The following is a 24,565-nucleotide window of genomic DNA, read 5'->3' on the forward strand; positions in this document are numbered from 1 at the left end:
TCAACCATTAAGTATAGTATCATTACATCTAGGCATAATATGGCCAGCATGACCACGTGTTTTAGGTCGTTTGGGCAAGAAGAAGAATCATATTCGCACAGGACAAAAACCACTACAAAAGACGTAAAAAATATATAAATTAACAAACCACCAGGCACAAACTGTAATTGGACAAATATCGCCCAGACTTTAACCCATCGTGCATCGTATTGCAACAGTCAGAAATGGAAATTGGGTACGCCCTCCGAACTCAGATAACCCAAATTGCTGCCCTTGCGAGACATCGTGTACCGTCCAGTTGGCGGATAAATTTATGTCCGCCTAGACATCCACACACCACCGACTACCAAACACACAACAAAACCCTACTCATGTCGAAAGACAACAACGATTACGCCATGGGTGAGCATTCGTATAGTTTATGTCTCCACGCGATGATGATGCTCCGGAAAAATGGTGTAAATTTATTTCCCCGAGATGTGGTGGCCGAACTTCGTTCCGTCGTTCTTGGTGTGGTGACCGTGAGGCAATCGTTTCTTTGGGAGCTCTAAAGAAAACCGCAATGAATTCGTTTTTATTTCCATCGTTCAATCGGATTTTCGGGGTTTCCAACCGCGATGAAAGAAGAATATTGGAAGTGGAGACGAAACAGAAAAGATAACATAAAACCGATACGGGGTTAGAGAATTGGGGTTACGAGTTTTACCGGCTAGGAAAACGCATCTTGAGCTTCGTGACTATAGAGCGAAAGCAATTTTCCTCTTTAGCACTACTTTTTTCCGCTTTTCCGGTGTGGCACAAAGAAAGTGGAAAACTACGTACGGACGACGGCACATGTTGGCACCTTGCATGTGTTTGATCCTTGAATGGTAAAACCGGATAGGGCGTCACTGGCACTAAAAGATTTTTCGTGTATCCCCTATCGGAGAATGTCGTAGTCGAAGATTTCTTTGTCGGGTGTACGTACTTCCATTTTAAGAATTCAGAATTCGTAAGAAAGCTCATTCGAAGGGTTAAACAGATAACCCGCAACAGCAAACGAGAACGAGCTGTTGAAATGATTAACCTTTAGCAAGATAATAAGATGAAATATTTATATCCTAACCACTTTAGAACGTTTCCTGACTGTTTGTAATTTTCTTGTGAACGGAAGGTGGTTTCAAGAATTACTTTCTTTTACTCTAACTCTCATGAACTTTTATTTAAACTGCCAAGTAAAACAAGCATCGACCACATCAAAAACCGAAAGCGTTCTGAAAAATTGCCCGCCGTAGGAAGATGGGGAATCAAAAAGTTGCGTTAATAATGCGGAATCGGGCGGATGGGCGGAAAAGGATACTTGAACGAAAACCGAACACTACTGGACGTACCGACCGAGAAAGCGAGAACTGTCCTTTCGAGAACAACGGAACAACGGACGAGAGCACTTGAGAACCGAACCGAACTTCGGAACCGAGCCAGAACATCGGCCAGCTGTAGTATATCCGCCTTTATCCGAGAAAAACGAACGGGGCAGATCCGTTGCCTAGATCCTAGAGCTGATCTAGGTGGGGCGGCGTTGTAGAGGGCGCAGGAAGGGGGGTTGCCATTTTCGCTATTCATCTATTTCAGTTCCGAGAGCAGAATAAACGAAATCAAACTTGTCCGAAGGGTGCTGTACGTGGCCAGCGTAGCGCGGTGGGTGGTGGTGGCAATCCCCTTGGGTGTGCTTTTGCTGCGAATCCTTCGTCGAACAAACCCAGCTCAATTTGAAGATGGCAACGATGGCACGTTGGCTGTGCGCTCACACTACTGGTTGTGCTAGCTTCTTCATTTGGTTGTGTATTTGTATAACTGTATGGGGGGCTGTTCTCTTTGCACGATCTCTCGACATATAAATCTTTCAACCGTGCTCTTACGCTTGCCAGTAAGAGGATGTAAAGATGGATATGGGATATGGAGATTTAGGGGGAGGGGATAAAAAAGTATAGCACAATAACAACAAAATCTTTGAACCCAAAGTACCATAACCTCATATCTTTATGTTTTCGCTCCACAATCAGGCTCAAAATCCCTGCTCAAAAAGACACGAAATAAATGTAAAGCATCTGAAAAGAGTAATTCAACTCCAGGGATAAAAATGGCGCACCTTTAGGTGTACGAATGGAAAACTCCTTTCATCCGACATTTTCTTTTTTCCCATAAGCACACAGAGCAAAGCAACTTACGATCGGAATTAGACAAAGGAAAAATGGCTGTGAAAAGTGAAGCAGAAAAAAACGAGCAAAGCTTCATAGCGCATCAGATTTAATCGCGTGCTCGGTAGGTGCATTTGCCGAAACTAAGCTGGAGAACACATTTTTTGGAGGTCCAAAGATCAAACAAGACATTATACTGGAAAGCAGTGAAAAAGATTAAGCTCACTAGGAATAGAAGAAAGATTGAGACATTTGATTGGGAATATCTTCGAAAGCTTGGTTAAAAGGAGAGCTTTTATAATAGGAATTTGCATTATATCGGTGCGGTTTCGCAGGACTTCTGACCGAATAACTGGACTCTCAAGAATCCCATTATTTTTGGTAGATTTATAATTTTTTTAGAATAATTTTGAAAGTGGGAATATTCTAGACACAGCCTGAAATATATTTGTTCCATTTTCCTTTGGCAACTGCAACCTCGAAAGGTCTCGGACCTGCCATATGTCTGGCTTTTACTGACTTAATTTTATTCGTAGCTGGAAGATAGGACCCCAGGGGCGGTCCCGATGGGTGTGGCGATTGGCGGCGTCGGTTTTCACACAACAGGACAGGGGATCAAATCCCATCCGGGCCGCCTCCCCATACCCAGGGCTGACTGTCTAGCTTCGGGTAAAATCAAATCACAGAAAGTTAGAAAGCGCAGGTCGAGAGCCCTCGAGGTTGTAGTTCCAAAAAATAAGGTAAGGAAGAACCTCGAGGAAGCCTGCTTACTGAAGAGGCAGGCAGTCTTGGATGGGATTTGATCCCCGGTCATGCTGTGTCGCCGCTATCGCCTCGGCTACCGGACTGCTCTAAAGGTCCTGATGAATGTATCCTGATAGTATTCATATCGTGATCGTCGATGAAATCTACCCAATACCACTTGCCGTAAATATGTAGTATAATTCTTATTGCAAAACATTCAAACAATCATCCAAATATAAAATATGAACAAATGGATAAAAATATTAATTTTGTTACGGTTTCATGTGATGTCTCTAATTTAATTTAGAAATAAAATAACCTCCCGTTAAATGGCTTCATCGCATGGTGGATGTTCGTTTCGTCATGCGTAAATTCAAATAAGCCAAGCACAGTACAATAATCCACCGGACATGGACATGGACGGATGGATGGATGGAAAAGTCCATAATGTGCCGCCCGTCCGCCGGCGTTGTCGTGGTTTCCCCAAAACTGACCCAAACGACTTCCAATTGTTTCGTGTTTCATCCGCCCGGTCCGGTATAGTACATTTCGGGTGTGCCATTGAATTGTTATATTGAAATTTTCCTGTTTCCGTTTCCTGGTCCACGTTCGGAACGAATTGAACGGAGCGGTGGTAAAAGGTGCAGAGAAACCTCATCACAACACCGGTCAACGCCGGTCTATCGCCGAGCCGTCAGTGTCGGTGTGTGCCGAGAAATGGATTCCGTTGGGTGGAGGACACAACTTGATGAAATTAAACGAATTGCCATTTCCGGCCATTGGTATTTATGTAGCTTTTTTCCCCAACCGGATGCCGCTAAACTCTGAACCGGTGACGAGTCAGAAAAATCTACCCAGTTTTTTTTGACGACGTCGTCTCAAACCATTTTTTGGTGGTGGTCTTAAACGCAAAGGGATGCAAAAGTTGGAAATTCGAAGGAAATGAACGATTGAGGTTACGGGGTGGTGTACGCAAGGAAGTAGTATGTCCTATTTATTCTTACGATTGAAAGTTGGACGAAAAACCCGCTCCAGAATCAACCCAAAACCATTATTGGTGACATCCAACACACTCTCTCTCTCACACACACACATTCTCTCGCTATCTCCATTTCCATCTCGCACAAAATCGCTTCCGGGGACAAACTGGAAAAGGATTTCGCCTTTTTTTCCTCGTTCGCTCGTTCTATTCTAAAAACCGGGAAAAAAGTTTTACGAGTTAGCAGAAAAACGCTTCCACAACCTTTGGAATACTGAAGGAAAAGTTGCACAACACCGTTTTTCCTTTTCCTTCTTCACTCCTTTTCTTTACATCCTTCCCCTATCCTTAAGCGTCGAATCCAAACAACAATAAAATGTAAAAGCTTCGAAGCAAATGCAAATGCTGCTCGCCAAATCCGGGGCGGGGGAAAAAGGGTCTTTACGAGCGAGCGACGGAGGAAATTCAAATTATCTTATCCTTTTTCCCTTCATTCGATGATTAATCTTTTTTCAATCGTATTCATTTCCCGCGTCTTCAAATTCCCCTTGGCGGAGTGTGCGCTCGGCAGGGTGGATGGATGGGTGGTCGTCTGCAGCATTTCCCAACCATTGACATACCATTACACTGATCAATGTCCCTAGATTCGCATCAATGAGCGACTAAATTGTACCGAAGGATGGATGCTGGCTACAGGACACACGTTTAAAAGCGTATAGAATGTAAAACAACTCAAACTGACACAATGCTCCGGAGTTTCCCGTGCAGCAGCAAATCGCCCGGTTTTGTTTAGTAACCGTTTGCTCTGGAAAACTGCAATCTAAAACAAACCTTTACATGCCAGGTAAGTTACTCCGTTTTCAACTGAAATTTCATTCCGGAAAGCAAATTGACGATGGCGATAGTTGACTATTTTTAACCGTTGACAAAAAAAGTCGTTCTACAAGGCAAACCCTCAGATCGAGGAGGGAAAGCTTCTAAAAAGGGCAGAACGCTTCTCCCGATCAACTCACCGGAGTGCACGGGAGCAAGTAACTCCACAAACAGTAGGGATTTCCGAGCCCCAGGTTCAAAACTTTTTCCCCCATTTCCTGTTATTCGTGCAAGGTCGCCGGCGTTTGTTGCAGCAGCAACAGCTAACTAGGGCCGGTTATGAAAATCCGCTTGGATAAAGGAAAAACAAACTAGTTTTCCCCACAATTCGAGCAGCGTGTTTTTTTGTATTACTTTGTTTTATTCCTCCCCGTCGTCGTCGTCGTCGTAATGCTAACGACGGTCGCAGGAGTGAAAGGTGAACGTCGAACGGTTGAACTTCATTATCCTGACAAAAGAAAAACTCTACACCAATATATTTCTCTCGCTCTCTCAATCCATCTTCTTGCCGCCCTGAATGCCACGCCACCTTCTTTTGCCACTCTCCCAGGAGTGTGATCACGGATGGAATTTTTAGCCCCAACCGGAAAACCATTTCCTGGCATTGCTTTCGCTGATTATGATGAAGGCGGGCGCACAATTTCGTGCCCCAATTCCCAACGGACGAATGGGGAAAAAAGTTGGATGGAAGAAAATAAAAATAAAAACGGTGTTAATAATAACAGCATCAATACCACTTTCCACTACTGCCGGGCGGGAAATGCAAACACGTGCAATCGAACAACGTCGCGATAACGTCGTTCGTCAACCTTTACGATGAAGGTTGCAACAATAACAAAAAAATTTAGTACAAATAATTGCAACGAAACCCTTTAAATGATGGAAAATCACCATCCTGTGATGTTATGTCCGATGTCGATAACTTACATAAAAGCTCACTAGGGTGTCGCATCCGTGAATTTAATTAAACTCTTCTCACAATAGTTGTATCGAAGCCTTTTAGTACTTGTGTTATCGAAGCACTTTGTGCTTGATATATCAAACGTAAAATCTGTTGCATACTTGCAGGCGCCTACACTGAAGAACATCCCGCAAATTGTTGTCCGACAATAATTGAAACTAGACAATAAAACTTCAATTAATACACTTCACTAAATAATAATGCCGACAAAGATGAAACAAAAACCTGTGCGAATGTATGTTTGTGGGTTTTTTTATCCGAACCTCATAATTCTGTAGTCTGTTTGTGAAAACATATGGCGAATAGAGAGAGAGAGAGAGAGAGAGAGAGCCAACGTCAGCATCGCATTCATTTGATGTTCGAACATATTGGTGTTTGAACCACTCGATCCACACTGGCTTCCGTTAATCAAACATGATAAATACGTTTCAGGCTTCAATGAGTATTTCCCATTTTTGCTATTGGTGAAAAATCGGGCAACTAAAACACTCGCTTGATTAAATGCAAACATTTATTTGTTCGCGCTGGCTGTGGATGGAAGGAGCCGCACGGCGAGTAATCGGATCTCATCCTCATATCGTTCGGTTTGTTTTATACATATTTTCCGAATTTAAAGAGCAAGAGTTACTTCACTAAATAGTGAGAGAGAGAGCCACATGGCAATTGAATTGATTTCGAAATAATCGGTAGATTAAATCTGTGCCCGGCCCGGTGCAGCAATAATTTCCCAAACTCATTCTTAATTCATTCAAATACAATACCAAAAATTTCATCCAATTTTGCGAATTGCGCACACGTCCACATCGGTGATTATTTGCTTAAAATCTTCTGCAACAGATGAATACAATATGAGCGATTCATCAAGTGGTTTAAGAACCCAAGAGCCCCGGTCAGATATTTTGAGTTGTTTTATTTTTCCTTCTTCTCCTTTGCCGGTGTCCTTCAGCAGAAAGGTACAGAAATATGTAAATCATAATCATTCATACTCTTCGGAATTTTGATCGCCTTTCAAAAACAAAGGCCATCAGAATGCAAAATGCAGCACATGCAAGCGACAGTGTCTCCTTACCATATGAACCCATCTCACCTAGCATCCACCAGTTTGCCATATACGAAGGCAGACACCAATAACGAATTCTCGATGTGCATACTAATTGCTGTTGGAACTCAGTGGACGAACTATCCCAAACACCCAAAAAGATCGATCGTCCATGTTACAAAGCCCGTTTTTCTGCACATATCTGCCCTTCATGCCCTTTTCAACAACACGTACTAAATAACTATTTGCCAGTTCACCCATTTAAGCTCACATCACAAATATTATGGCTTCAGAACATCGACCCACCGTCCCTGGGAAAGGGAATATATGTCGGCCGGATGCCAAGTGTGTTAATGGACCTAGCACGCACCGAACGCACCTAACGACTCCACCACAAAGGGGGTACACACACACGCTCGATAAAACTATTTTTATAATCCTTTGCCGCATCATACGCGGGACCCAAAATGTGACGATTCGGATGGATCACGATCACGCCGGAAGACCGACCTCGGACCTCGTTCCGTTTCAATTACGGTGGTTTTGCAAGCTTTACACTACTCGAATTGGTATCCCGAAGCACGTCCACAGCGTGCACTCGTCCCGAGGCGGATGGTTGCCGATGCGCAACAAATGATGGACCATCCTGTCTCGCCAACATCCTTCCTGGCTCCCGCTCATCGTGAGCTTCATAGACACACAGCCACTGCTGAGAGGACGGCTGCGGCCACGAAATCTTTTCCGCCCAAACTCAGTCAACCGCGTGCTTGTAGATTTAAACACATTCCATCCGTTCCCTGTTCCGGACCATACCAGACCAAACCCGGACAAGGGAACGAAGGACATCTACCAGTCTATGGCCACGGTAGACGAGGTCGACATCTCCTTGTACACGTCCGCGGTGTCGTGCCGTGGTTGGGATAAAAATTCACCCCACATCCTTCTAATTACAATGCAAGACACGACTACGACCCAACACAAACAGTGGCCGAATATGCTCGACGCCGTGATCCGATGTGGATTTTTCGTCTGCTACACAACGGCACGGATGTACAAATTGTCGGAATGATGGAGCGCGAGTGGCGTCTTCCCGCCCGGCCGGGAGTGTGTCCTTGGATGCATTACTATACACGCCGGGAACAAGCCCGTGTACATGCAGACGGACGAAGGAATCGCATATGTTTGGACTGTTTTTGCATCATGTTCACGTTGCAGCTTTAAGCTTTCCATTGATCGTAATGGCACGTTCTGTTCCAACAACAACAAAAATATTGACGATAACATCCGCTCTAACCACTGTGCTGAATTGACGCTAGAGAATCAAAACCGGGCGCAGCGCTGTGTTTAAAACAACAGATGCGCACAAAACTCCCACCAAAACACGCATTATTACTATTTTCCCCAGTTCCGGAACTCATTTCCGCGCTACTCACCATTATAGCAGGGCGGAAGCTCGTCCGGCGTCGCGTGCCGCCCAAGGCACCAATGGCGGGCATTTTTCCACGTGGCGCCACGCTGCACGTGCCGGAACTCGGACAGATAGCGCGCGATCGGTTCGCGCAGCAGCGTGATGTAGAAGTAGCGTCGTTTGGCCGTTTCGCCCTCGTTCTTGTCCAGCTCCTGATCGACGCAACCGGTCAGCTCGGTCCAGTCCGCGTGCAGACCACACTTCCAGCCGGTGGAGTAGCGCGAGAACAGCCAGTTCTCGTTCCGGTGTGGTCGGAAGCAGTAGCATCGTTTCTTCTTACGCTGGCAGGTGCATGGGCGCTGGAAGCAAGGAAAAGGATATGCATTGAGTGATATTAATGTAAAAGAAGAGAAGATGTGACCCATTAGAATGGTTTTGTTGTGTAGTCAACGTTAAGTAAGTAGAAGAGATTTCAATCATTTGTGTCACAAGCTCAGAGCTCCTGAATGATATGCAATGGTTGAGCGTATAGCACTTAACACAACTCCTTATGGTTTACAACATGTATTAAGCTGCAATTACTTCCTACCTGCCTCAATATCCTTCTCAACAAGATAAAGTCTATCGAGTATAGCTTGGGAGCAAATAGAGATTGAAATTTCAAATTTTCTCAATGAATTTTTTTAACTTTTCATGCACATCATAAATTTTTATTTTTTATTTTTATGTACGATTAGCATCAACTAATTTATACAGCCGAAAGAAACATTCCTAACATTCCCTTTCCTAAACGATACTTCATCTTCCGACTTGCGTTAACCGTATCGTAAAGATTAACGAGATAAACGTCACGGAGGACGCGTGAAGAAGAATAGACATGCTTCCTGATAAACCCGAAACGAAACCCATAAAGCGATCCCGTCCCACAGATCTTCCCCTGGATGCGGTTGTCGATGGTGATAGAATTTGTTATCCGCACCTTTCCCAACCGTGCTGCGGTTGAATGCCCGCATCACTGCAACCTGCGGATAGCTGGGAGGGCTGCATGCAACAACAACAGATTCATGCCCGTTGCCGAACGGAGTAGGTTGTTTGCGAATAACACGGTAAGCGACGACGTACCAACCACGACACTAAAAATAGACCCCGAAGGAACGAAGAAACATGGCGACGACGCGCTGCCCGCAGATGCACTCTGATGTTAGGCATTTATTTACATTTCACCCTGACCAGCAGCAGCACTGCCTGCCGGCCTGCCTCGGAAGATCAGCCTGTTCCTCGGGTTGCAAAGAGATCAAGAGACAACACACATCGGGCCGGCTACCGTGGTCGTTCGTTTTAGGGATCTTAAGTTTATTTAAATTCATTCATCTCCGCGTTTGGAGTTTTCCTTCGCCGTTCGTCCCGCGCTCGCACCCGCTGCTTCCGGCGCACTCGAGACACCAAGACATCGCCGCGGCAGGAACACAAATTTGAATTAACAATAAGTGCATAATTTCATTGCTTTATTGCGCTCGTTGTTCTCTCCACCCGTTGTGTTTCTTGGGATACCGTCGTTCGAGGGTGAGCAGTCTACTTCAGATGCACGGTTTGGCGTACGGGCGACGACAGCTGGGATGAGGGTTTGGAGAAGGAGATAGTAAAAGAGATGTGTTTACGTACGATAGAAGCCGGACGAATGGTAGATTGTTGTGGTGAAAGAAGAACAGAGAAGTAATGCTTCTTCGGTGGGACCAACATATCACCAGATAAAATGGAAACATTGAACAAAGTATTTATGACCCAAGAATTCTACAGAATGCTGCATATGATTGGACAATTACGATAACTCACAAACCGATCGGTACAAAGCTCGGGTACATCCGTAACGCTTCATCAGATATGTTTTCTTTTCCTGTGAATAGAAACGAAAACAAACCCCCGGCAGGCAACAGCAGCAGCAGCAGTTATCTAACGCGCACACACAGTTTCATTGAAGTAGTAGCATAATATTTACATTTTATTGCACTTTTCCCTCGAACAGTTCCAATGGAATACAACCGCTGCCGGGGATAAAGAAAGCAACACAAACCAAAATAACACGAACACTTCAACAACATCCATATGCACAAGATCGTTCTTCCGTTCCATTCCATTACAAGCGCAAGACTGCACACTTTATGGGTTTTATGTTTACGTAGCACAATTATGGTTTTCCCATTCACTCAGTGTGTTCAACCCCGGTCCGGTCCTTTTTCGGGCTCACATACTCCTGTCTCCGTGGGGCTGTTTGCGTGGTGGTGGTAACCTTTCAAATGCCAAGAAGCAACATTTAAATCATCATGTCAGGAGATTTATCACAAATAAAATCCTGCCCCGTAGTACACAACAACAACCAGGCACCGGGGAGATAATGGTCAGTGATTCGAGGAATGCATCCGCACGCATGGTCTACCATTAACCGGACACAGTCCCTCACGGCACAGTGAGCCTTGGGTCCCCTTGGGTGCAATCATAACTGCAAGCACTGCAAGCACACACCCACCACCCGGTTGCAGTAAACGCACGGACCATTTGGCAAACGGATTTCAATCGAGGGTTTGGGTGGGCCTGGTTCATGTGGCCTCTCTCCATTACTAACCGCACTCGAGAACTCAACCGGTTCGGGTCAATGGATCGTAACATACATATATCCGGAGATAAGCTCGCTCTTCCTCGGTCCGTTCCGCGTGATCTTCACCGTCACATTCATTTTCCACAGTGACACCGAGAGACGCGGAATTAATATTCCAAAAAAGAGCCGTACATTAAAAATGACAACATCCGTTCGTGCCACGCCCGGTAGGCCACGCACGATCCTGGACACGACATAAACGACGCTGACAACTGCGTTGCGCAACGGAAGGTTCAAGCTCATCACGCTTGACAGTGCATGGGCCACCGAGCCGGTATGAGGAGGGCAGCACAAGCGCAACCGCACATCCATGTCAATCAGGCGAAGATGTTGTACTGATAAATGCCAACAAATCCAAAGAACCCGAGTCGAGGAATACGCTATGTTTAGTGCAGTACACACATCTGGTTAGCTTATCGAAAGGTGAAATCTTCCAATCCGGCACATGTGCTGATGCTTGCCCCATCACTTCAAACGGTTGATGCTGCGTTGTTTATTGGCCCGTGAGACAGAAATTAGCTATCCTTCCACAGATGATGCGCGTTGAAACCCAGATCATGGCGCACAGACACTAACCTCGGCGACGGTGTGTCCTTGGCGAGCGAGCGCACCCAACCACCAAACCGAACAAATGCCAAGATGAAGTTGTGCTGATAAAACTTTAAAACCTAGTCACCCTTTCCCCCACGCTCCCAACCACGTCGATAGGAATCTAAAATTTGGATAAAACTACCCACAAAAACTCCAAAGATCAGAATTCGCTTGCCTTCCTCAAAAGTGACACAGCCGACCTCTGTCTGAAGTCTCCAGAGCGGAGAGGCGAAAAGGATGTCTTTTTAGTTGGGACACGAAACACAAAAGTTAATTTAGATTGACTTGATTTTTCAACCTCCGTGTCAAGATAGGCTACACATTGCACTGGAAGAACTTTCTTCATTTTGCAGGCGCCCAAGAACGAGAAACAGGGTTGCGAAAGATAAACGAAACTCCGGCGGTTCGCGCTAACGCTGCACAAAAGCGGAAGAAACACAGGTTGACAAGCTCTATCGGAATTATCGGTAAGCAACAGCGTACCGCCCGCCGGGACCAAGTTGGTAATGGTGACACATGCAAGCAAACGTACACACGCCGGAGAAGAACCCATGGTATCCACATCGTTTTACCTCCTGCGGTGAGACACCGGTGAGACTTTGGATCCATATTGCTTCTAAACTGTATCCGTGTTATCGTCGCACCAGCGCTCTGTTTCGGCTTATGAAGCTCCGTAGGCGACAAACAAACTTCCAATTTTCTTCCGGCTTCAATCGCACTAATCTGATGGGTGTGTGTGTGGGGTGCGATGCATACGGAAACTTCATCTTGCAAGAAAACGTGGTGCGGCGGCAGCTGGTACACGATGCCGAATGATGTTACGGAATGGTATGCTGCCTAACATCTGAAGCGTTGTATCCGTCCTCAATGAACTGGCTCGACACTGTAACATGGTCAAGAGGCTGTCTGTGACGCGCACGAAAATAGAACGGAACATATGATTTACGACACGTCGTCACACTCATAGTGCTAAACGTCGTGGCTGATTTCAAACAGAGCGAGAGGTCTGTCTATATCGATAACCATGTATCTACTTTTAATAAAACTACTTCCCTCATATTCCGAACCCAAACGAAAACTCGAATAACTGCGCCTGAAAATTATATTTTTAGCTCCAAAATTGCATAACATAACCAAGCTTTAAAATTGCATTCACGCTTCTTCTGGAACTCCAAACCAAAAATCAATCCACGCCGACGACAAAGCGGTTTACGGTCAAAACTAGTAGCATCTCGTATGGCTGCCAAAATGGACGATGGGGATAGGGATTCTATACTGCTCGACAATAATCCGTGCCCCGGCCCTTGCTTGGCATGCATTATTTTCTCACATGTGTCACATGTGCGCTACATAAAATCAATTAACAAGTTATGAAAATAGATTCAAATTAGGCCATCACTCCCGTTGAGTGCACCAGCTGGGATGGTTGGCAGCGTCACTACAAACCAATCCCGGATATTATAATTGGCAAATGGCGCCACTCGCTGTGGATGCGGACAGGAGGTGTAGCAAATTTAATCGGGCATCAGTTTTTGTGCTTCAAGTTTTTTAGTTAGGATTTTTTTTAAATGTTTGAATTGTTTGTTCAATGCAACTGATGTGCTTTACTTAATATAGCTTATTTGAAATTTTTAGGAGTTTATAAACTTTGCAACAACTTCTTAACTATTTTTTATTAGAAATGGCCGTATTGCAAACTTGTAATACGTAAATATTCTAAGATTCTAATAACTCTCTGTAAATTATTCCAAATGTACTTTTCAACCGTACAGCGCGTAATGGACTAATTTCAACCGTGCCAGCCAACCATAAAAGAGACTTTTTTTTAAATTATTCACCGTACCTTGTTTCAAAGTATTTTGATTTTTTCCCCCATATAATCGTATTAAAATAACACCAGCAAAAGCCGACTTACTCTACCACCGGAAGAAAAACACAAAACCGTTTGCTGAGCGGCACCAGCACTTGGCAGCAAAAACCAAAGCTTCCCAAAGGTTCATAGCCGAGTGTGGTTCGCCCGTACCCACATGGCGCGGACGAGTGAGCGTAGAATGATCGGACAATGGTGAAAAAAAAACCCACCCAACATGCAAATACAGCTTGTCGTATGAAGGCGACATCGGGTAGAACAGGGGATTTTGTGACCGTCAACATGAAAGCATTCTGTCACAGGAAGATCGGTGTGATAGGTTATCGCAGCGCGAATGGTTGAATTATGATGCCAATGGCATCCGTTATACCGAAACTATTCGGAACGCTAAAGTTACCAGCATTCACCTTCCTACCCCTATTCGTACCGATCGATCTGATTTCAATGTAGAAGGAACTTCAACTCAACGAACTATTGCTCCAAAATTTGGGTATATTAATAAAACCGCAACAAAAAAATAGATGGCTCCTCGCCATAACAATCTCAAACCGGCCCGTAGCACACAGCGGGTACGTGAGTCTACTGTGCAAGAGGAAATGCATCGAAACGTGATCGCGATAGTAATTGCTGGCTTGCGCTAAAAATGATCGATTCACCAAGCGCGACTATGACTACCCCCCCCCCCCCCCCCCCATGAACCTGCACTCTTGATGTACTCCAACACCCCACAGACGAAAAAGCAACAACAAAAATGCCATGAGCATTCCCGTACCTCCATTCATGAACACAAGCGACCAGTCAGTTGTAGCGCCATATGCGCTGACTCGACTAGAGCGCCAGTGTTGCCGTCTCCACCGTTTCTCGCGTCCACAAATGTCGTGCAAAAGGGGTTTCGCCAACCAGAAAAAATCAAAAGCCTCACATACAATCTCCGGTGCATTGCAAAACCGACGACGAAAGCTGTGTGGGCGAAACGTGCGTCTATGGTATTTTTTGTGGTCCAATTTTTTTTTTTTGCCCCTGTTCCTGCCGAGAACAGTTAGTCGAACGTTTCGCGAGTCCTCTATCCGTCAACAGTTTTATGAGCCGCCAGAGTAGCCATACCATCATGCCCGCCGCCAGCCGTGTGAATAGTCTTCCCTTCCTTTGCTACGACGCGGCACGCTGTGTCTCAGTCGTCTGCTTCATGGGTCTTTACCCCAAAAATCGAACACACACCCCGACCGTCGTCGCGCACTCTGCCGGTGCAAGTGATTTAAGCTATTTTTCATTCTCGATATTCTACAACGAAAAAAAAAACGGGTTGGGAAAAACTGACTGTGAATGAAAATTGAAACGGACCGCTCGGGGAAGTTCTACTCAGCACTCCTCCACACCTCGTTGGTGGTCTCCTGATGTTGATAGTTTTCAATTTTGTGCCTCTCGCCCGTGCCATAACAGTCGCGTCGCCGTCGGATTCCAAAGGTTTTGGACCGCTGCTTCTGTATTCCCGTTCCGTTTCGTAGCGCCGGACTCCCATTTCCGTTAGTGACAGTTGATATATATTTCGCATACCGTGTACCGGTGCGGAATCTCGTTGAAAGAATTCTCCAAATATTCCCATCTAACTCCTGCAAGGAAGCTCCTCCGGAAGGAGTCTCCCCGCCTCTCCGCATGCAACTTGTTGCAACAAACGTTCGGAAAGGAAAAAAACTGTCAGCACGGAAAAACGGCTCCATCCTCCATCAAAGCACGCACGACCGATGGGAAGATCATTTGTGAGCTGTCAGCATGGGTCGTTGCGCTTGCCGGTGGAACGGAGCAACACCGAACAAGAAAAAAAACCGACATAATTCAAACCCCATTGCCGCGAGACCAAGTTCCACACAACTGGACGACTACGGAAGCGGGTAGAGGTGCTAACAGTTTAATAATGTTTTATAGCCAAACTGCGCCAAGCGGTGAAGAAAGTGTTTATGTTTCAACATTCTTACGGTTGTACTTGTTACAAAGCGGTAGCCAAAAAGGAAACGAACCAACGAATTCTCCCTGCTGACTGGCCCGACAGACTGGTGAAATGGAAATGTTGAGGCTGTGCTTGCACACAGCGTGGCGAAAAGTGTGGAATTCGATTGAGCAGACACTGTGTGGGAGATATCTTGCAAGTGGAAACGCACTTAAAAAACATTTTCTTTCGATAGAAACGTCTTGCGGTGGCAGAGGGACATGGGGATGTTTCTTATGCACCGTATGGCGCCTCACAGCAAAGAGATGTTTGAATTTTTTGGTTTTACATCCGCGCCAAGTATGGAATGAAAGACGGCAAGACAATAAAAACATTCTCAAATGACGACGCAGGGAGTGGAGCTTCGTTTATTGATCGTTCGCTGCATTTTACATCAATTCCAGATTAATGGCCATCATAAATAAGCGGGTGGGAAACAATGTGGGAACAGAGATTTGCGTATTGGACGGTAAGACAAAATTCACGACACGGCGACAAAATAAAAACGATTTTACATTTTACATCAATTTTGTTCTGTGCTCGGTAATGGTTATGGTGCACGAACAATATACATATTCAATTTGCGACAAAAAGCAACGAAGATGAAAAGCGGCAAGCATATAACACAGGTACTCAGATGGTTCATGTTATCGTTCCAAAATAATTTCGTGGTATTATGGACAGAGAAACAATATTTTCGCTGAATAAATTAGAGCTAATGTTGGTTCAACGACAATTTCTAAGTCGGACCAACGAATATTTCCTTTTTTGATTTTTCTTTGATAGAATTGAAAATGATCTCAATCTAAATAAATTGAGAACAATACAGTGATGGACAACAAAATAAGACTACCACTGTATACGGGTTTCGTTACTTGTACTAGGTTTGAACTTACTAAAATTTCGGTAAAAGTCGAGGTCAAGTCGAACTTTTCAGCCCTTGTATTTCTGTTTTTCATGACGAATGCCTCTTAGCTGACTTGATTTGGGCAGTGGCAGAGAAATTTTGCTATATTTTTGAAATATTGTGTTACTGAATAACCTTTCTTGAAAAATAGATTGGCTATTGAGTTTTTGATTTTATCTACTCATGGAAAAAAGTATGTAAGATATTTGGTAACTTTACTCTCTCTTTCTCTCAACACCAATCAATGTCTTGATCTGGCTCTGGGTATTAGTTCTTTAATATAAACATTTTTTAAAGAATCCTTTTGTCATGAAAAATGAAAAGAAAACTTGCGATATCACAACCCTAAAACCCTAAAAATCTTATTATGAAAAAAATCATATCATGGCCGTAAAAACTACAAAGAAGAGATTTTATATAAACGATTTTGAAAGTCATGACATCAGCAGAGAAAAATATTTTTCGTTGGTGTTCCTAAAGACATGTTTTTTTACAAAAAAAAAATGTGAAGGATGTGTAAAATTATATATTTCTTCTCAAAAATGGGGTTATATTCTTCTTCACAATTTCCTCTTCTTGTTCGGCACTAAAACCTCGAGAGGTTTCGGGCTGCCATATCTGGGTTCCTGTGAATAGATTTCACCCGTAGCAAAGTAGTCAGCCCTGCGTACGGGGAGTCGGTCTGGATGGGATTTGAACGCCGATCCTACCGTGTGAAGACCGGCGCCGTTATCGCCTTGACCACCGGACCATCCCTTTACGACTTACAGAAACATTAAGTTTAGCTATCGCTTTTACCTCTTTTTCATTCTAAAAAAAACAGGTGTTCGTATAGTTATGTTAACGACTGTATTGTCCTTAAACCTCTACCACACGAAAAATTCGTCTCCATTGTTTGTCCCGATCAAATGTACAACAACAAAAGAAAATGCTAACCTAACGATCTGTAGCAATGAATTACGAACCGGCTGCTTGTACTACAATAAACAACAGCAAAAGCCACCTCCCCATCCCAATCATCATCAGTAAATGCCTCTTCTCGCTGGAAAGGTGAACAACACACAACATTCCCATCCTTCAAAGCTTTGAAGATTCGCCCAGAACGCATCCTCTTCTGTTTTATCGCATCGTTTCCCACCCGCGCACAGTTGGTGTTTACATCGTCGTCGAGAAAATGTTTCACCGTGTGCAAATTTAAACATATAATATTACTGCCTTCGTTTGTCGTGCTCGGCGTGCCGCGGGATTAGACTGTCACAGACCTCTTCCGGGGGGTTTTAAAATGCCCCAAACAATAACTATTCGTCATCCTAATGGGCACCTTTCGGCGTCGATCGACCACCTCCGCCAAGCCGGCGCGAAGACACAAAGTTACCGTTTCCATCTCCCGTAAGCAAATGTCTTTGAGATAGCAGGATTCGCTTTCCGCAGGCAACCACAACCAAGAGACCCTCTTTCCCTTCCCCATCCCCCCACGAAAACAAGGCAATGATTTATTTTGGTGCGATATTTATGTTCAGTTTAGCACTTTTCTCCTGCCCACACGGACGTGCGTTTGGAAGGCCTTTAATAGCAAACTTCTATAATGCACCAGGAAGAAGAAAAAAAAAACGATTTCACTTTAGACCACGCGAGTTGTCATTAAAAAGCTAACCTAGGGAGGTTGTCGCATTTTCTGATTTTCGTCTGTCGTGTGCCACACATTTAACACCCGAAAAACAAATTCGTCCAGAATCGAGTCCCGTCGAGGGAAAGAAACACAGATGTTTATCCTTACCGTAATCACCGCGAAATCGAGGTTTCGTTTCCCACACAAAACCCGAAAAACGCACAACACCAGGCATTCTCCGAACACGCCGCCACCGAGAGGGTTGTGCACACTCCTCTAATCGGCATGGAATGTACGGCACCCCCCCCCGTACCGCTTTTCTCACTGGAGAATTGCTATTGAGACACCCGACCGAAAAACGTTCACTTCCTTTCCCTCTTTTCTCCTCTTCCTACTGACCACCAACCACCGTTTTTGGGTGATCAAATTACGAAACGGAAATAATTCCGACCAAATAAAACACCAACAGGTTGGCGCCAAACAGTCAAATCCAACCGGGAGTAGTACTGAATTAACCGACCCCACCAACCCTGGTACGGTCGACGCACGCCGAAAAGGGCAGCGTACGATTACAGCGGCTAACGGCGAAGCAGCGTTAAACCCCACGAGAAGGCTTGGGAGTCTACCAAGAGAGACCCCATCGGCCGATTGTGTGTGTTTCGAATTTCCGGAAGGCCCCCCCCCCTCCCCCCATTCGGGGTAGCAAATGAAACGTAAAGGCATCGTCGTAATACCCAAAAATAGGTTTCACCTAAGCGCGCGATCGATACCCGTCGTTACGCACCGAGAAAACCGAACGAAGTACGAACGCACTGGGGTAGTGCGGTGGTAGACACCGGGTCGATCGACAAAATCTCCCTTCCGCTGTGTACCAACAACCACCATTTCAACCCCCCAAAAAAAAAAATCCCATCTCCAAATCCCAATCACACAACCCCTAAACAACAAGGGCAAAACAGCAAAACAACAGTGGAAACCCAACAGCAGCAGCAGTCAGTCGGTCGGTCGAGTCGGTAGCCAGGCATCAATCTGTCGATAAAACCGAGAACATCGTGAAGGTGAAGACGGTGCCTGCCGCTGTGCGTCTTATACTGTGTGCCACCACCGCACACACATACGCAGACGGGTCGTGTGCGTTAGGGCTGAAAGACGACTACCGTAAACCCTACCCTAGTGCCTCTACCCACCAACTAACCATTCCTCCTTACTACCAACAGACGACGCCATCCCCAAAATGCGGATAAAGCGCCACAGGTTTTCGGGAGTTTATGGGACACAATAAAAATAGATTTTCGGCCATTTCCTGATTTAAATGTCAACGTGAATAAAATAATGAACGTACCGTGCACACAGCAAGGCATTGGCAGGTTAATTCCGACATTGATGCAAGCAGGACAAAAGTGACTGGGGGGAAAAAAATCGATATACATAAAAAAGCTGACGCATGCACAGGCCTCTCATTGCAGGCGTCTATTGGAATTCGGATTGATGGGGTGTATGGGTGGAAGCTTTATTAGGGGAATTTATTTGCACCTCTGGCTAGAAGCAGTTGTGGCGGACGGATGAAGAAATTTAATAAGATCAGAAGCACGGTTTGCAATGGAATGGAACACACCTTAAAGTGAGAGAGAGAGATTGACTAGACGTTGACTACACTTTTTGCTTTTAACCTAAATATGACTTCCAATTGAAAAAAAAAGTTTACAATTATAAAAACCAATTGTTTCATTCCCTCCAATTCCAACTCCATTTTTGAACGGTACTAATTAACGAAAGTAAATTAAATGGTCAATAAATGTTTGCAGTTACAACTTTCAAACACACACTAAAACTTGCTCCACTAGCTAACAGAGAGCGAGCAGAGGAAGATTTTCTTTGCTTACTTCCCCCAAACCAAAAGAGATAAACTGTTGGCAATTTAGAGCCAACCGACAACAATCGCCCCTGAAATGGAACGAACTGTGGGCAATAAAACCAAAGAAAACGACGGGAGGAATTATTTTGACACTGTCCTTTTACGGTACAACCTGCCCGACAACGACGAACGCACGGATCGAACGTAGAACCACATGTGTCAATCCGCTGCCATTTACGGTGACACGGCACGGCGGAACCAACCAACTTCTCCCCTCATCATCATCGTGCTCCATCCACGGGACGATTGTGGGTAAGGGATGCAGCAAACAACAAAGAAAAGACTGTCTCTTGAGAAAGAATGCGTCCTTCCCGGGAGACCACCAACGATTTTCGGCACATATCAGCGCGCTTTGTCGCTGTGACACCGGGCTTAGTGTGATTGGGGGGCGCGAGACCAGCAAATAACCACAAAGATGTGTTTGCTTCCTTAACATCAGCCGCGCGTAGCATTACACCCGTAAAGAACATAATTTACGCTCATTTTCACAGTCGTGTGACTCGCACCAAAACAACACCCTCCCTCCCGGTTTACCAAACGATGGTGGTCAAAAAGAGACACCGAAGCTACCCTCCACCGGGAGATCACAACTGGACCAAGAGAAGAAGCTCCAAGCGTAACACAATGTATGGTCGGTTGGTTGGTTGGTCCTCTGTTCTACGCTTTGTACGCTTAATCAACGTCGCCATGTATATGAATGGACAGCATTTTGTTGCCAGAACCAGCAGCTAAAAAAAATGGCACAAAAAAATTGGATTTGGCCCACCAAAAAAACGCGTATGCATTCGGGTCGGAGTTTTCGGCCGGCTTAGCACAATATGCGTTGTTCCATTGATGGGGCTGATCTCCGGGACGACTGGCTTACAGACTCACAGACCGCATCGAGATGCATTGTTTAGTGGAGGCATTGCGAATTTGGACAGATTTTCAAGAGCAAATGACAAAAAAATAATACAATACGATTGTGTATTAAATCATCCGCCTGTTTTTTTATCGTAACAGGCATACAAATTTAAATTTAAACCGTTAAAAATCTGCGCATTGGAGGTGACCTTGTGCTCTGTACGGTAGCCCAAAAAAATACGGAAGTTTAGTAAATTGACCTGTTACACTCAAAACACCAAGCACAGGAATCCTTGTAATGATGACTATACTTACTTACTTACTAATCAGGCGCTACAACCGCTTTACGGTCTGCCAATCCGTTATCCCGGCCGTTCTGGCGGACGCATCAACGCCATCATTCCATCTCAATTTGGGCCTATCATGCCTTCTCTGTCCGTGTGGACGGCCTAAAAGGACTTTACGGGCTGGGTCGTCCGGTGTCATTCTCATGACGTGACCAGCCCACCGGAGCCTGGCTAATCTAATTCGCTGTACGATAGATCCTTCTGAGCATCTTCCTCTCGAACGCGGCTAAGAGGGCTTCGTCTGTATTGGACAGTCCATGTCTCAGTGGCGTATGTGTGTACTGGGACTATAAATATTCTGTACAGTCCCAGCTTCGTCCGTCGCGACAGGTATTTGGAGTGGAGAAGTTTCCTCTCCAACTGATAATAATAACTATAACCAGATATAATTTCCAGACAACTTTTAAGAGAGGTGTTTCAAGATGAACATTTTGAAAGAATATCTTCCAATTGGATATTTGAAACTACAGATGACTCTTTTGGTTTAGTGCTCGAATCAAAGTGCCCTAGGCAACGTTAGGACTCCTTTGGATAAATCAAGACTATTTTTAGAACTTCCAGCAAAACCAAACATCATGAGCTGCAAAACGGAGTACACACGGACCGATAAAATAGTCTAGAGCTGATATCGCAAGACTCACCAATCTCTACTGAGATTGTTCCTCTTAGGTCACAAGGAAGAGGGCATTCCATAATTGATTAATCAATAGTAATACTAACAGATATTTTATGTTTTAACCAATTTCTATAATTCTGATACAACTAAAAAACTTAAACTAAATAAAGCTTCTTGCAATGTCCATTGAAAGTCCATAGCACATGATGTACGTTTCAAGCAAGCACACACAAATGTACGCATCCGAGCTCGTGCACATCTCTTCCGACGCAACATCATCCCACACTTCCAAGCGAAAAGCGCAGGAAGTAACGCACATAAAATGGATGCTCTTTGCTGCATCCAATCTATCCGGGCGAGTTCGCTCGCCTGTTTTTATGTTTCCTGCTATTTAATCCTACGTTTAATGGTTAATATTAGTTCATTTCAGTCGGCAGTAAAACGACAGTACAGCACGCACTGCTACAGTGAACACGGTGGGAGACTATTCTATGCTTCTCTTGCACATCAAAAAACCGTTTGCTCAACACAAAAAAAGCATTTTCCTCATATGTATAGAGGATGATTGCTACTGTCACTGGCATCATCGACTGTCTATCAAATGGACGTTGACGTTCGATCATGTGGCCCTTTCCTTTCTTTTTTCAAATAAAAAGGTTTCAATTCAATTCGTACTTGTATCCACCGCTTTCCTAGAGGCGAACTATCGATTTAAAAATTGCTCCGGACCACCTCAACTTCATACCAACAAGCAAGGCAGTGCGGCTCCAATTGTGACATTCTAACCTTTTCTCAGTGCACACTCTATTCCCGAAGAACGGTGCTGCACCGCAACAGTCAGCAGTCATTTTCACTGCCTAATTGGAGGAACTTCTTGCAATTTAGCTTGCCACTTAAGGTTTCAAAATATCATTCGCTTCCGCAAAGCGCATTTCTCTTTCCCCTTAACAGAGTTGTGCTTCAACCGAGACAGCAGCAAAAAACGGATTTCTAATTTACGAAATTCCATTCCTAGAGCCGGATGGTGTTTGTGCGATTCTTTGTTGTGCTCGGGAGTGTAACATAAATCACGTCGGTTGAACGGTTGTGCTCATGCAAGACAATTCCCCTTTTTTCCATCCTTCCAGCTCGATTCATCTACCACCGGTATGCAACCGGTGCAGCCAGCAGCAATCGTGGTACCCAGGTGGGCACATATGAATTAGTGCTGACAGGGACACAACAAAGCCGTGGTCAGTAAGGTGGTGGTGGTGGTGGGTAGTCCATTTCAGTTCCAGAGACCACCACCTGAATCCATATAGGAAGCGCTTCTCCATTCTCGAGCAGAAAATATCAGCCGCCGATCAGGTTAGTGAGTGTATGTAGTACAACTGGGCAGAACCTTAGCAAAAGATGTGGAAAATGGGGAAAGAAAATCATTCAATGCCACCACCGGCCAAGGATGCGGGAAGGGAAACAAATGGCATTCGTTCGAAACGAAATCATTAGAGAGTGGTGTGGCAGCTACAGCTCCAGCTATTCTGGTTGTCCTTTCCAAACATTTTGCGACCAATCGGAAATTTTGCTGAATATACGGAAACAGGATACTCCAACTCCCGGATAGTACAGGATGCCTCTCGTTACTGAAGGCAGAAGGAGAGCATAGCCGAAAAGCAAGTGGATCCACCAAACCAACGAGCGCAACAAAAAAATCAAACGAGAATGCTTCATCCTTGGTGTGTGTTTCCACACACAAGGAAAGACAACATTGTGGCAAGAGAATCTGTGACGGAGGGCGGTTTGTTCCGTAACGGTTGGTCTTATTTTTTGCTCTGTGGCCGCTGTTAGAAGTGCTCCTTTGCGACTACTTTAACTTTCAACATTTCAGGTGTGCCTTAATTTCTTTCCACCGAAAAGAAAAGGGGAAACGCACCGGGAACAAATAAACTCGCTAAGGAAGTTGCTACCATTTTTGGGCAGGAGACGATATTCACTCCCAACATAAAAAAAAAACAGAATAACTCTTAAGAACCGTACAAAGAATCGAGAAAACTCCTTAATCGTATCGTACACCAACAAAACCTGAACGTGACAATGCGTCACCTCCAATTCCGCCATCCACCATCGTCGTAATTCCTTACCTTCAGGTCCAGATCACGCACCAAATGTTTGCCGAAGCTGGTGCCGCCCGTTTTCTGGATGTGCAGAAACACCATCACGTCGTGCGCGTTCATGTCGAACTGGAAGTCATCGTTCAGCACCTCCTCGTAGCTGAGGCCCGGGTTCGCGAGCAGATTCTGCTGGACCGGTTTGCCGAGATTATCGTGCTCGTAACCAGCCGTCAGGTCGGAACCACCGCTCGGCATCCCGAGCCCTGCCGATGAGGTGACGTCCCGGCGCGAAAGGGCACACACCTGTAATAGGAAGTAACACACCAAAAACGTTAGAAACAGCGATATGGCGGGGGAGAAACGATTTACGATCCCGGAGGGAGAACCTCGGTGGAGGGGATCAGAGTTTACATAGAGATGGAGCAGTTGGGTGGAGGAAATATTCACTTGCGCTTTCCGGGGTTCAACGAAAGAATGGGTTAAGCATACAGCGGATAGGAGCAAATCAAACACCTTCAAGATGCGCCCTCTCTCTCTCACAGGCGCTCATACAAACACGCGGTACGCGTAATCTCAATGTTTATATTTGCTCTCTAATTGAAATGGCTAGAATACAGCCTCCTCCGTCCTCCTAATGCTAACGGTCCTACCCTAACCATCGTCCAAGATTAATCGCCAACAAAGACGCCGTTGACTGATACGGGAAAGGGGGGAAGCCTGAATTCCTGGAGAAAGCAATCCACCGGTTCGTTATTGGATTTTGTTTTAAGAAGCACTTCTGGATGGCCTGGATGCTCCACTCGAATTCTTTGTTTGGCTCTGCAGCAGACCTTTGCAATTCGTCCAAGGACACAGGCAAGTAATCTCAGCTCATGAGAGCTCGTCCCACAATCTTTAGAAGAGTCAAGAGAGAGGAGGGGTTCAGATGAGAGAGAAAAAAACGGAATCACAAACAAAAA

General features: G+C 45.0%; 1 protein-coding gene across 2 annotated transcripts in view; it reads right to left on the minus strand.

Moving 5' to 3' along the window:
• LOC118506433 (heparan-sulfate 6-O-sulfotransferase 2) overlaps positions 1 to 24,565 on the minus strand; it is an 80,008-nt gene that overhangs the window by 50,375 nt on the left and 5,068 nt on the right. For both annotated transcript variants that reach the window (XM_036043551.1, XM_036043552.1), the window contains exons 2-3: positions 23,637 to 23,909; positions 8,207 to 8,540 (exon numbers count right to left, since the gene is read on the minus strand). In XM_036043551.1, coding sequence (XP_035899444.1) covers positions 8,207 to 8,540; positions 23,637 to 23,909 — 607 coding nt within the window. The remainder of the gene's footprint in view (positions 1 to 8,206; positions 8,541 to 23,636; positions 23,910 to 24,565) is intronic.

Source organism: Anopheles stephensi, chromosome 2 (assembly GCF_013141755.1).
Source record: "Anopheles stephensi strain Indian chromosome 2, UCI_ANSTEP_V1.0, whole genome shotgun sequence".
Classification (NCBI taxonomy): Eukaryota; Metazoa; Arthropoda; class Insecta; order Diptera; family Culicidae; genus Anopheles; species Anopheles stephensi.